Source organism: Battus philenor, unplaced genomic scaffold (assembly GCF_028537555.1).
Source record: "Battus philenor isolate CCGP_79_NKW_IND1 unplaced genomic scaffold, ilBatPhil1.0.hap1 SCAF_25, whole genome shotgun sequence".
NCBI lineage: Eukaryota > Metazoa > Arthropoda > Insecta > Lepidoptera > Papilionidae > Battus > Battus philenor.
In genome coordinates, this window is record NW_027181688.1 from 6,715,868 (window position 1) to 6,731,216 (window position 15,349).

The window sequence follows — 15,349 nt, forward strand, 5'->3', positions numbered from 1 at the left end:
GAATGCCATGTTCAATATATCTCTACGAGATCGAATATGGAATGAGGAGATTCGTAAACGAATGAAAGTAGCAGACATAGCACAGTGAATTGCAAAGTAGAAGTTATAGTGGACAGGCCACATAGCACGCAGAACAGATTGCCTCTGGGACTTTGTTATGGAGTAAACATCACGTACCAGCAAACCTAGCAATTCACGTGCGTTAAAGTGGACGGCATAAGCTGGATGCAGATCGCTTACAACCAGTCCTATTAAAAATCAATGAGGGTAGTCTACTTCCTAAGGTGTTACAGCTGAAATTATGACGATGAAATTGACAAAAGAAACTATTTTCGGTGTCTCCTGCAGTTTTCAAGCTCATTCGTATTCGATACAAAAGTGCTTTCCATAATAAGCTAACACTTTAAATTACTTAAAAATACTTTAGTATTCTACTTAGAAATATCTGATGTTTGCTTAAAGTAAATTAACAAAAATTGTATACCTAAAAAAAATTAAATATCAGTTATTTTCTGTTGAAGTTTGTAAATTGAACTTACGCATTGATAAGTTTATTCTTCATGGTTGCCAAACGTGGGCGTTAGCCCGTAATGTAAATGTTTGTCAGAATATGATAGATAAAGTGTAATTGGCATAAAAAAGAAAGATAAAGTAAGATTGAAAGAAATTAAAAACAAAACTAAATGTAAAGATACGAAAGAGACATCTGACACTAAAGTGGAAAGAGACATAACATATGCATGTTATACATATGAGACTAACGGTCAGTAGACTAAACTGATAACAGGGCTACCATTCAGTCTCAGGAACGGAAAAATAAAGAAAGGGAAATAACTGAGACGATGATAAGATGACCCTAAAAAAGTGGTTGGTTCAGAACGGATGAGAATTAAAAATGAAAGAGTAATATGGAAAAGTTTAGAGGAAGACTTTTTCTTTAGAACAAGCTGTCGATAAAATATATATGTAAATAAATATAAAAAGCTAGCAACTATGTAAAATATTGTATGTGTAAAATTCATTTATTATAATCCAAATTGCGTCCATCTTGAAATTCTCAAATGCGAAAGATTATTTTCCAAACCATTCACTTTCACGTAAGTTTCTTAATTATTTTATATTTCATTGTTACCATTTTTTTTTTTGAGTACAATAGAAAAGAATTCAAAGAGTCACACATGTTCTCGATCCACGGTTTGTCGACCCTTAGTCTAGACATTAGAGTATAAAAACATCACTGTAAAGAATCATCGTTTCTCTCTCAATGTATTATCCCATTACATCTTTTATTTATTTTGATACTAGTTATTCCAATACCCATCTTAATTTCAAAAATTATTGGCCTGCTGTGCAAACATAAATGAAAAATATATCATTTTAGAAAACCTATATTTCTAATTGAGTACTTTATTTATTGACAATCTATCTTAATAAGAAACAATGATTACTAAAGAAAATAAGTTTTCTAATTCGTACATAGTGCGATTTTAGTAATAACGTGATTATATTTTCATTATAGTGTACAGCCTAACAACATGCTTTTATAATTTTGATTGGCGTCAAATGTTTGAGAGGTTTTCATTTACTCCGTTAGTTTATATTTGGGGGGGTTTCAGTATATATACTACTTTTTTTTTTTTTTGGAATATTTTAATGAACCTTGATCGGACTTCTTCGGAAATATGAAAAAATAGCCATAGATTTGCTGGAGCCGTTCTCAAGTTTGGATAAGTAACACTGCGAAGTATTGTTATTTATTTATACCAATTATTGTTATATAAATTTACACATCTTTCACTACACACAGCTATTTATATGTTGTATATAGGAGATTTTCACCAATATATTCTCACCGCGATATCTCTACACCCACAAAACTTAAAAACGTGAAATTTGGCCGGTGTATTGCTTTCGCCAAGTAGAGATTAGTTATGAAGATTTAACGAAATTCCTTCCGCAAGGCGTTGTAGAGGCGATTATAAAAACGCATATTTTCAAACATTTACCCTTATAAAACTTTACCAAATATTTTTTAATATATAAAATGTAAAAGTTATGTATTATCTATTTTATAAAATTACGCCCACAAAACGCAGTGCGGGCCAGGCGAATCGGTCGGGAGACAGCTAGTTATAATGAACATAGTTAAAGCACATAGAGACCCTGCAAAGCATAGACTTCCACCAAAGATATCTATGGAGAGATATACTATAATCGCCACGCCTGGCAGGCGGGTTTTTTATTGCAGTGTGGTATTATGGTACACAGAGGACGCTGCTGCCCATCCTCTACAAATTTGTTTGTGAGCTGTGGCAATAATAAGAGCACAAAATTTGAATTATTTAAGATTGTGTCGCGGGATTCAAACCCGCAATTCACGATTGCAAATGTCAATCCTTACCGCTGGGCTACGACTGTTCAGTATACATAGTACGTTTTATAAATGTTCAAGTCTATGTGTATTATTGATTTTATATTGTATGACTCAACCACACTTTCTAGTTTTAAAATAAGAGCATTCGCACATGTTCACGGGTTTTTGTGCATGGCAATATATTTGGCGATTATTTTTTTACACGTATAAGAATTTTAATCATAATATGTGAATAAAATCTCTCGCATAGTCAATGCTAACGGTCTTGTGGCATTCACAAACTTCCGCAATTCATCGCTGTTATTCCATTGCAACTGTTAGCCGCAACGCTCTTACTTATTAGTAACAAATATGACTGCTCCCAACCGCAGCACTCCATTGCGGTTGTCTCACTGTCTGCAGAATGCCGTCAGATTGGTCGCGAGCGCAATACATAATTAATTATGCATTTTGATTCATCGCTATATCAAAGAACCTAAGATATATTTTACTTTGTGCGAGATGAAAATTTATGTATATGAAATAATTTTTCCGAGACAATGCGCGCATATAAGACGTCTTTAGATTTGAACCACTCGAATCTTTTACGACGAGTCTTTATTGTGGCTTCATTGTTCTAACTTGACCCTTTTGTATGCAACCGCTCTTTTGTGTTTTATCAGGAATCATTTTGAATTGAATGTTTGCATCGTAATATCATATTTCATACTTTAAAAAGGGTACAGGTTTATTGGTTATCACTGTTCGCTCTTGTGAAATTTTATTCTTTTTAATTAAAAATAATTTCGTCTGGTTGTACTTTGGCGAGAAATTATGAGAACCTTTTTTATTTTATTTATATTCATATTTATTTAATACGGTAACGAAAAAATAATTCATTAAAAAATGTTTAGAAAGAGTAGATGATAAAATCTATTGATTTAAATTGACTTATACATTACATTCCCGTTAGTTTCGCAAAATTAACTTCTACTTATGAATTGACGAAGTGATGACTCTGTGGAAATTGTCGAGACTAAAAATAAAAACAAAAATTTATGTAACCAGTGGTGGTTCGATCTGCAATTTTTTTCTGGCCTTTTATATATTACAGATGTATAAATAGATATGTGTACCTATCTGCCTTGGGTTCTAAAGAGAAAATATCAATTACTTTGAGCTGTTATGTCCCAATGAGTAAATTTTATACAGCCTTTTAAAAATTCACATTATAAATTGAAAATAAAATGGAATTGTTTAGTAATAACACTGCAGTAAAATAAAACTGGCCGCGAACACGTCTTAATTCGTACTAGTATACTTTCACCTCGTTTTATTTTATAGAGAACATGAAAAAAAGTTCGAAATGAGCTTTTGATGACCGTCCAGCTAATGATTGCGATGGGCGCTTCGTGTAACATTGTCTATGTGTGTGTAGCCGATGATAAGTTGTCATTGTGTGAAAAAAAACAATCGGAGTTAATTCGAAATTCCATTTCTGATGGGAACGTTAGTTGCGAACGAATTGGCGCGATTCGTTTTTTGTTTTTATTTACAGCAATAAATGTAGCGTGCTTATAGATAGTCAACTGCAATTAATACATCAGTTTTACATTTAAAAACTTAGCCCATATTCAATAGTTTCAAGTAGATTTAATTTAGGATGAATTAATATTTCAACCATTTATTTTTTAAAATTTCCACAAACAATCTTTTCAATCTTTTTTGTCAAGTAAATCTTGCAACGATCTGGTTGTTACATACATAATATATTTTTTAAATATATTCAAGTCTTATTTCCTTATCATCAGAACAGGCCTCACTGTGTCAACCAGCGTCTTCTGGTGATCTTACCGTCAAGGTCGCCTTTCCACCTTTTCTATGAATGTCTTCTACACTACGCTTTCCGATTCGTGGTCTCTACTCTAGAACTCCACTGAACTTCTAGAATGATCAATGGCCACCTTTTTGCGCATGTGGCGCGCTCACTTCTCCAACTTGCGGTCGTTTGACGATTACTTTCGCCTGTCTAAGAGTTTTCTCATACGTAATTTTATTATATGCAGAAATCCCAAGTCTCATTCATTATCAAGATTACTTACTTACTAAGATTTGCAGATCTTATTTGTAACCTACTGTGATAGTTATTTTTTTAATCAGCTTTGTAGTTATATACTCTTATCTATATATCTATAGTTCTTTTACTATATTGTCTAGTTTTATATTGTTTCCTCTCTTTAATTTTTACTACTATCTTTTCTATTATCTTTTCGTTTGGCACATTGATTAGCTGTAATGCCTATAAATTGGTAAAAATTAAATTTACGTTATATTGTTTTGCAGCTGATATATAAATGCCAAACTCGCGCTTATGTAACAAAAATTTTGTATTTACATTTAAATTTAAAAAAAAAACGTTCCAAAATAACAGATTTTTTATGGTAATACAAAGATTAATGTCGATGTTATATCAACAATTCAAAAATATTTTGGATAAATGACGAAAATATTTAGTTTATTACGTCACAATATGTTTGTGTATGCTTTAAAAAAGGTTACAAGGAATTTCGTTAACAGTCATCTTGTGAGGTTTATTTTTAAACTTTTAATTTAACCAAGAAACTTTGTAGGATCCAGGCCGGGCGATATTTCAACAGACAGTTACTTTAGTACCTCATTCATCATCGTTGAGAAATATCTTAATAAACATTTCGACTAAAAGACGCTCGAGAGGGCGTCCCAACTTGGTCGGTTGCTATAACATGATTAACTTTACTAACACTTAAAAGTGTTAGCATTGGAAGAAGTAGCTGAAGGAAATCCAGCAACGCTTCTTTTGAAGAGTAATAAATGAAACAATAAAAAGTTATCAAAGATATATTTTGGGAACGGTAAAATTATAGCAAATAATATTTCGCATGCATTAAAACAATTTCGTGCAAAACAATTTCTATACATTTCTTATCGCTAAACAAAATATAAAGTATTCTGACGAGTATTTAAAAACGTGTTTTCATGTCGCTTGACACTGTAAAAACTCATACGAATTTTGAAAGGTTTATGAAACTTAAAAATTGATATCTAAAAAAAATAATATTAAAGGTAATTACTTTCAGACGTTTTAATGCAAAAAAAATGTGACATTAAAGGGAAGATGTTAAAAGAACGCCGACAAAGAACAGGATAAATGGAATCATGTTCAAAACTTCGAAAAAGAAACTTAATTTTACTCTATGGAAATTTATCACAGAAAATATTCTGTCTACATTATCGATTCTCTGAGAAATATATTTTTCTATCTAATTTCATTAATTTCAATTTCAAAATGCTAAATGTCTCGATTCCATCGACACGTAATAGTTATATAGTAAACATTATATTTTATTTCATTTATTACATATACACATAATATTCGGAGTTTAAATGAATATTATAACGTGGGCACTTCAATACATTAAAATCATATTTGTTGAGCAAATTTACAATACTATACGATAGTTATTAATGTATTCTTAAATAAATCTATTTTATTTCACAAAACTATTTCATTTAATAAAATTATTAATAATACATTTACATTCATATTACGCTGTTTCTATTTATCTGTATACTTCTTCAAAGTAAATCTGTTTAATTTTTTTATACGAACACATTTATAAAAGCGTAACGCAATCAAAAAAGATGCCAAATATTTTTTTAACCAAACAAAAGTCGAAAGAACTTTATAAAACTGTACATGTAGACCTAGCCTAATTGTTCACTATTTACAATTCAGTCCGTGTACAATAAGTCTATTTAGGAACATAATATATTACAATGACGTCTATTTTCACATAGATGTCTCTGTTAAAAAGTTCATCATCTACACAAGACGTGCGATGTAAGGCTTTTGCTATACACGCGTTCCTTGAGAAGGCTGACTGCTATTACCTGTAATAAAAAATCATTTTTTAATTATACCACTGAAAATTAAAAAATTTCAAAGATAGATAAGATAAACGTTTATTACACACTACATTGACACAATCAAAACAAATTAAAAAGATCAAACTAAAGACAAAAACTGACACCACAAACATAATAAAGCAAAAATAAATACATATTAGATACAAATATTTTATCCGGAATTGTTGATTGAGGAGCAGAATCAAGGTAATGAATTGATACCCGTCTTAGGAACTGGGCGATTGTTAGCTATTGCATGTCAACATGCAAGTCTAAATTTTTTTTATCAATTCTAATTATTATCGCTAGGGTGTTTGGTTGACAATATTTTTTTGCGTGTCCATATCTGACAATAACATTTTACTCTACGACCGACTTTATTCCGTTGTTTGGTTGTGGAAAGATGCGGCTGAATACGAAAGCTGGCTTTTTTCGCGCGCTTTCGATGTGTGCTTTGAAATTGAGATTTTCATCAAGGACGACACCTGTTTAAGTCGCCCATGGCACAGAACTGTCCATGAATGTGACTGGAACTATCGTAGCAGCTAGCATATGATACGTCAATTACAGCTTCGAATTAATCCTTTGATTATATTAATCTCTGAGAAGGTCTTTGTCCAACATTAGAAGTCCTATTGCTGAAATGATGATAATGATCTTGAATCACTTTACTTGCTTATTACTACGTACTGTCTAAATATTTTTTCTTAGCTATTGTGTAACCGAAAAATCGCAATTATTTACTAGGTTTCACTATGAAGAGACATGGGATATTCTGCTACATCATCATTGTTTAAGCCGCAGTATGTCCACTGCTGGGTACAGGCCCACCCCACAGATTTCCAGAGAGAAATTATACTTATATTACTGTTTAATGAAAACTATGTATCATCAGAAGGCTCAGTAAAAACAGTAGAGATGGAATAATTTACATTTTAAACATTTTAGACAGTAAAGATGTAATTGAAATATGAGCCCTATAAATTATTATATAACTATATATATATATATATATATATATATATATATATATATATATATATATATATATATATATATATATAAAATTCGTCTCGTCAATAAATTAAATTGGATTGCAAATATATAAATATATTACTTATAAATACAAAGCAATTACAAAATACAAGATTAATTGGTAGCCAAGCAGTAGAGGACTGTAACTGCGATCATAAGTCGCAGGTTTGATTCCCGGGAAGCAATCATATAAAATTTACTCTTTGTACATTCATTACATAGGGTTTCCACTGCTAAAAAACCAGTTTCGAGAAAAAGAGCAGCAGCATCCTCTGTGTACTGTAATATCGTACTACGATCGCCAATCCGCTACCAAACTTTGCGATTTTAGTACAAAGTGGGCGTCTATAGGCTGAAACGAGGTTAGCGATTATCAGTTTTATCCCGTTTTCATTTTAAATTAATTGAAATTTAATACATGTGGCAAAAATGAAACGTAAATTTGATAAAGACGACAGAAAATCACCAATAGCCGCGAAGTTTAATTATAAGGCGTGACCAATTTCCAACAAAGTCCTTATGATACACTCAAAAATTAACGCGACAAAACCTCGGCCTGTACCCTATCATCATAAACTTTTATTAATTGGTTCCATACATTTTCAATGTACACCCTCTAATTACACCATGAATATTACAAACATACAATACACTGAGTTCCCATCGCGGCAATTATTTAAACAGTTCCATTCACCGTAAGTAATTACTGATGACCCGAAGGCTTAGTCGAAGTTCAATCGATACATTCAATGTAAACAGTGTCATTCAAATGTTCGCTTTTTTTACATTTTATTCAAATAGTTTTCGGTGTTACAATTTCATATAATTTTCGAAAACATTATACCCGTTATTCTTTTTTACTAGGATCAAACTGTTGTCCAAGTGGCAGGTGACTCCGAGGAATCGACAGCTCGAAACACAAATGGTCTTTGGTAAAAAATCTCTAGTACTGCTCGAAGGCTTCCTGGGTAGCCTGAACTCGAGACGCTACATGCTGTAATTTCACCGGTGTAGTACGGAATGAACAAGAATGCTTACTTCATTATTATTGTATCCTTAAACTTAAAACCTTGTGGGTTACAAAGGTGCTCTGAGCTGCTTATGCTGCGAGGTGTTTTTTGTTGACATTTTTTCAACACCCAAAATATGAAAATAGAATAATTCATTTCGAAATTTTTTTACACTCTAAAAGGGTGTTCATTTTAAACGTAGCTAGAAGAAGGTGGACATAGTTCGGAGAAGGTTCTAGAGTGGTGACAATGAACCGGCGGACGCGTCGTGGGTGGACCCCACACTAGGTAGACCCACGACACTCTAGGGCGGCGTTTAGGGCGCGGGAAGTCGCCTAATACGGACAGCGCAAGAACAGTTGTCTTGACGATCTTTGACGATAGACATTTCCATCTATACCGGCTGATATGATGGTGATGATGATGAAACTCCTTAAATTCATATACGCCTAGAAGAATCTCTTCAGAAATTCTTTTAGTGAATTTTCTTTCATAAACAGTAATTTATCTACGATGCGACGGTAATTTGAATGGAAATTGATAAAACAAACCACACAACGATAATGAGTCATCAAACAAATTTTCAAAACGCGAATCGTTTCCCCTGTTTGTCTACGTGATAGCCAGTATAAAAAGCTGAATCAACAACGATTCGTTTGTGATCCGTAGAAAATCATTTCGTTTGTTCAAGTGATCTATTTAATTTCTAATTGTTTACCGAACCGACATAACAACCCTTATTTTTTATTTCGTTTTTACTTTAAATTTCTAAACTAATCTGAAAATTACGAATATATTTAGAGTTACTTATGCTCGCGTCCGTCATTAGTAAACAGTACCAGAAAAAAATCTAATATTAATTAAAAGAAAATAAAAATTCACTTTTTAATAGAAGAATCAAATTTGTAATTCTTTAATAAATACTTATACGACAAATAAATAATCATGTTGGCCGTCATTATCGCTAGAGCAAATTTTTTTTCAAAGCGAAAAATTATATTCGCTTTGTGGTATTTTATGCTTCCGAAATTTCGCGTACTTTATAGGACACCAGGTTATATATAGAACTGAAATATTCGTCTATTATCATCATCATCATTTCAGCACCAGAACCCTCACTGCTAGACAAAGAACTCCAACATATATTTCCAAGAGTCCGGTTTAAAGCGCCAGCATCTAGTGATCTTCACAATGTCGTCTTCCACTTTGTTGGTGAAATTATTGGCAGTAAGTAGGCTACAAAGCTTACAGAACAGGTGGCCACTGGGGCTTTAAAGTTCTGGAATAAATACCATGGATCGGCGCAATGTAACACGTTCATCCACAAGGTGGATTACTTCGTTAAAATTATCGGAAGACGCTATAAGCTAGCCGCTTCGACCCCGAACTTAACCCTTAACTTGGCAGATTTTTTTAATATTACATTAATATTCATACCATTTGGCTTTTAAGACCCAAGGATGCCAACAGAAAAAACTAAACAAGCGTTCGAAAATTAAGAAATTACCTAAACATTCACATACAAATGATTACTATGCGTTCAAAATTGATGCTACTATTTTTTTTTTAATTCTGATGTATCTCTACAGATACATTATGAAGAAAAGGGTTAATAATTGAGAAAAGGATAAGAGGCGATTTAAAAATGGAAATTAAGAATAAATGAGAATGTAAGATTTTGTGATGTATGATAGAAAATGAATGAATGATAATATGAAGATCGAAATAAGGAAATGGCAATAAAAATAAATGTGAAAAAATTATTAGAGATAAAATAGTCATATTCTCAAAAATAAGATATGGTGTCCAAGAAGTCCCCAATAATGAGGGCCATTAAAAAAACAGGTCCTAACAGAAATCTATGTCCAGTTTTAAACATCCTACTCGTGTTGAATTAATGATTATTATAATTACGGAAAAAAGTTTTTTATACAAGCAGAGCGCCAACTTCGTTCATAGGTTCTTTTGTTAATTAAAAAGGCTTCAACCAAAACAAATAAAAGTTATTTTTTTGAAATTTCGATTACGTGTATGAGTATTTACCTATAGGTGCTGGTATGCAGTTATGTACCTGATGGCAAGACGACGGAACTTCGGACCGCCGAGTACGGTGGGGGTGCAGGCGTGGCAGCCGGCTTTGCTGTGTGGACTTGGCTTGCGTACCCTAAGAGCAACCATTTCTATTACTCACACACATACATCACAACAAGCAATAACATACAATGTTTTTCACATAATATTTGTCAGATTAAATAATTAAATGCTTCTATTTTTTAATTTCCGAATCTTTCTATAAATAAAGTACAGTTTTTTTTTAATAATAAATTTTATTTTAAACATTTAACTATCCATAAAGGATTATTAATAGTGACCACGTATATACACTATGGGAAAAATGTCGGAAGAACCCAATTTGACGGTAATTAAAATTAAATTGAACTTCCTCATATTGACATTTTTATTCTAAAACTACCAATCAAGCATTTAATAATACTGTAAACTTAAATTACTACTTGTCTCTCGCGCGTTACGCATAGCTCGCACTGCGTTTTATGTGTGACATAGTACTAAGAATATTAAGATAATAAAAAGTAGAAATAAATAAAAAAGTAAAATTTAAAATAAACCTATAATATATAAGAAATCAAAATGATAAAAATAAATTAAAACAGAAAATGTAAACCTGTAAAATTCGGCGAGAGAAGTCGGCGAAAAAGGGATGGGGTATGAACGGAGCATAAAATAAAAAAGATTGAAAAAATACGTGAGGAATAAAAATAGAAAAATAAATTGACATTAAGGTGAAAGAAACATGAGTGTGTAACTAATAGAATTCTACGATATAATTATTATTGTAATAATATTCTTGTACCCCAGACAAGGGAAGTATGAGATGCCCGAAAAAACGGGGGCCATATAAACTGCCTTTAGTGTGTGTGATTACAAATAATCCGTTATTGGTTATTTTGAACATGCCGAAAAGAAAAATGAACGTCCCTGAACCCTTTTCAAGAGTATGTATTACACACAGCTGGTTCTTACTTGACGTCTACTTGGACAAAGTTTCGAGTTTTACCTAAAGTTAAGGCTCTAAGCCTTGCAGTTCCAGAAATATTGTGATGAGTCACTCTCTTATATGTACATATGGAACACGTAGATCATGTTAAAAACGTTGGTTTTAAGTATTGCGGTATTAAGCAGCATGATAAATATTTCAGAATGATTATATAGTTAATAGCGACAGCATTGTATTAAGTATAAGGTATATTGTAAACATAATTTACGTTTGATAAATATATAACTAAATAATATAGTAATAAATTTAACTACTTCATAGCAAAACCCATTCTATTTCGAATTGAAAAAAAGTATTTGACATAATTTAGAAACAGTTTTTTTCTACAAGGCGGACATAAAAAAGAATTGGATTTCAAAATTATAAATAAATACATCTTGAACACTGTTATATCACAGATAAAATGTTTCAAATATACCAGTTTCTTGTCGAGCACGTATATAATAAAGAGACCAAGAAAATAATATGGATGTCCAGAACTAAAATAAAAATAATCAAAAGAAATGTACAACAAGAAGTTAAAGTGAGTGGTAGCGCAGTGGTAGAGGATTTGCGATCGTAGGTCGCGGATTCGATTCCCGGGCTACAGTATTATATAATTATTAATTTGTGCATTAATTGTTTACGATTGCCGCTGCTCACACACAAGTTCCAGAGGATGAACTGTAGCGTACTTAGCATAACATAATACATTACGATCACCTACTCCCCCCGCCAATATCTTAGAGGGACTACGCCTTACAGTGGCCGTTTTTAGGATAAAATGACGACTAGCATCGTACAAAGCGCATACTATTCGAACAAATCATTAACGTGTATATAAACATTATGTCACAGTATTACTAGCATTAGAACTAAATAATATAATGGCAGACAGATACAAAACTTATTAATGATACAACAAAAACTTTTTTAATGTATCATATAGTATATTTAGCATAGTATGAAATCAAGCTAGAAGTAAAAGTACTAACCAGGTACTATTACCAACACTAGAAGACAGCACCAGAGAAGAGAGAGAAAAGAAATGTGGTTGCAACACACAATATATATTATTATAAGCAGAGTAGAAGCTTATTTAAAAATAGAAATATATCAATAGATAGTCTTAAATCGGCTATTTTGTTGCTAACCGCAAAAGTCAGTTATACCAATTCGGCTATATTTTTGTATTTGTTATTACAGCACGCCTAAGTTTCTTTCTTAGACAAAACATAATAATTTGCAAGAGAAATAAAAAAGCACTCTTCATTTCCCATATAAATTAAAGACTAATTTAAAATACCCCTCTATAACAGTCTAATATTTGATGTCGATCAATACCATAATAATGTATGCCAGCTAATCAAACACAAAAATATTATGAAGTATAAATGGTTGAAAAAAAAAAAAACAAAAATCACATTATAACATAAAGTTTTGCAGGTAAATAGTAAACATGTTTTTATACGTGATCGTCATTAATAGATAGACGTATAACTTTTACGTATTAAAATATTAAATAATCTATTGTATTATATAGATTATACATGTCTATCTTCCTAATTTATAATGAAACAAAAACTTAAAGTGTGTCTTAAATGTGTAATCAAACTGAATAATGGAAATCAAATTGAATGATAAAAATGTAATCATTATTTTTATTTACATAAAACAGTTACTTTATAACTATTGGACTTGAAAATAGTGTATCATCTTTAGTTAATAGATACTAATAAATGAATAGAAAGACTTACCAACAGAACTATTTCTAAGATAGGGATTTCCATAAGTGGCGGCGTATCTCAAGTCGATACCCGCGTGGGCTTTCGTATTTGGCTGGGCGTAAATCGGCGTGGGCGGATCTGTGAGAAATGTACACAAATTTGTACCAATTTCGTTGGTCTACTTGCCCACCTGTATGACTAATATAACATCATCATTTCGTTAGAAAATTACGTACTCTATTTTATTTTAATTTACTGCTTGTATACAGGGTGGTCGGTTAAAGGTGTAAATGCTATAAAGAAGTGAATGTATAGCTTCTCTATCTAATATCAATGGTTTCAGAAATTATAAAATCATATTTAAAACTACACCCAAACATATAAATCGATATAAAATATATCGATTCGATTCTATCCAAAAACATGTATTTTTAAAGTATTTTCTTTATAACATGTCTAAAATTTTTAAAATGAGATGTTTGAGTGGGAATAATTTACACGTGGTATTAAAAATACATACTATCTCCGCCCACAGGTAGCCCAAGGTTGTTGATTGCGTCAGTTTCGTCGGACGGTTTATTCGTTCGTTGCAATGAGTTACTCTGCGATCCATTGCCGGCTGACAATGGGAGAGTGGACGCTGTGTCGATGCTGCGAGTCAATGAACCTTGCAGAGATCTATTTAAAATATTACAATTAAGTTACCGGTACATAGGTATTTAAAACAATACGTTGAAAGTAATAAAAAAACTATAAAAAAAAGATTTACAAGAAACTGTTACTAAATAATGGATTTTACATTACCAGAGATTAGAAACTACTGGTTAAAAATTATAACATTTTAAACAAGTTGATTCGGCTTCTTTCAATGCGATTAGATGAAAAAGAAATCATTTTCAAATTACACAGGTAGCGCAGATGTATTTTATCGCCTCATTTTTAAAAAAGAATCGCAAAATAGTTTAAAACAAAACAACCTTAACCTATTAAATATAAATCGGGTAATTTCTTGTGTTATCAATTTTTAACGATTTACTATTTACTTTTTTATAATGTAAAGGAAATTAAAAAAACATATCAATCGACTCTGTGTTAAGCTGTTGGGGCCTTAATTTTAGAAACCATGAACCTCCAGGTGCATTATAGGGCGTCCAACCACAAAATAGATGACCTTATTGAGGTAATCTAAAAACGACAACCACTACCTACCGGTCTTTTTAGAAATCTATGGGGGAGTCCCATGTACAGCTGTGGACGTCCTGCGACTAAAATCATATTTTTTTCTTAAATTTAACCTATCAGTAATAATAATCACAATGTTCAAACTAATATGTAAAGACTAGAAAGTATTTTAAAGTCAAATGTCGGAACTCACCGATTAGAAGGTACTTCCAATTGTGTCGGTGACTGTACCCGTAAATGAGGGGGAGGTACGTATCCCTGGGGATAGTCGTACACATAGCCCGCGGGGTTCTAAAATTAATAAAACAATTAACCACGGTTAGTTAGCTATAGCGGCTTATAAATAAATGGGCAAATGATAAAAAAAGGTTGTTATAATTTTTTTTTAATTTCACACTACAATAACATCAATTATACCTGCTAATGTGTATTAACAATAATTGCTTATTATGATCATATCTTGTTACGATTGCAGGTTTTTGTGTTTAGTTTTATGTTTAATTGGTTTGTTTGTTAAATATTGTGTTAGTCATACTTAATATAAGTTACTAATAACTGACCATTAAAACTTTGATATTCAATAATATTTCCTTAACAAAAATCTCTGTATCATAAAAATGATGACAACTTTGTAAGATTTACTAGTTAATGTATGTAACTGCCAATTTTGTTTTAAAATAACATAAACACACAGATCAGTAAAACATATAACTATTAAAATTAACGAATCTATATTTCATTACATAGTTGTGGAAACTTCGCGGCTATCTTCGGAGAAGATTAACTTATAGTAAGCGTCTGTCCACTGAATAAAAGAAAAATAAGTCGATATTTAAATGAATAATAAATGAAAAAATTTAACTAATTCAATCGTAAATTTGCATTGATATTGTATTGATATCAAAGTCGAAAATTTTGCGTTTTAATCCTAACTTAAAAATCTTTTAAGAACAGAACTCTTATTTTTTCCTTCTAATGTTATTATATATCCTCATTCTTCTCTAGCTTATATAGTCAAAAATATCAATTTACTATCGCACTC

At 31.6% G+C, this 15,349-nt stretch overlaps 1 protein-coding gene across 1 annotated transcript in view; it reads right to left on the reverse strand.

Annotated features, from left to right (window-relative positions):
- Positions 1 to 6,009: 6,009 nt before the first annotated feature.
- LOC137924891 (irregular chiasm C-roughest protein-like) overlaps positions 6,010 to 15,349 on the reverse strand; it is a 37,022-nt gene continuing 27,682 nt past the window's right edge. The window contains exons 15-19 of the mRNA XM_068768276.1: positions 14,501 to 14,598; positions 13,646 to 13,803; positions 13,156 to 13,263; positions 10,415 to 10,507; positions 6,010 to 6,283 (exon numbers count right to left, since the gene is read on the reverse strand). Of these exons, the coding sequence (XP_068624377.1) occupies positions 6,246 to 6,283; positions 10,415 to 10,507; positions 13,156 to 13,263; positions 13,646 to 13,803; positions 14,501 to 14,598 (495 nt within the window). The 3' untranslated portion in view covers positions 6,010 to 6,245. The remainder of the gene's footprint in view (positions 6,284 to 10,414; positions 10,508 to 13,155; positions 13,264 to 13,645; positions 13,804 to 14,500; positions 14,599 to 15,349) is intronic.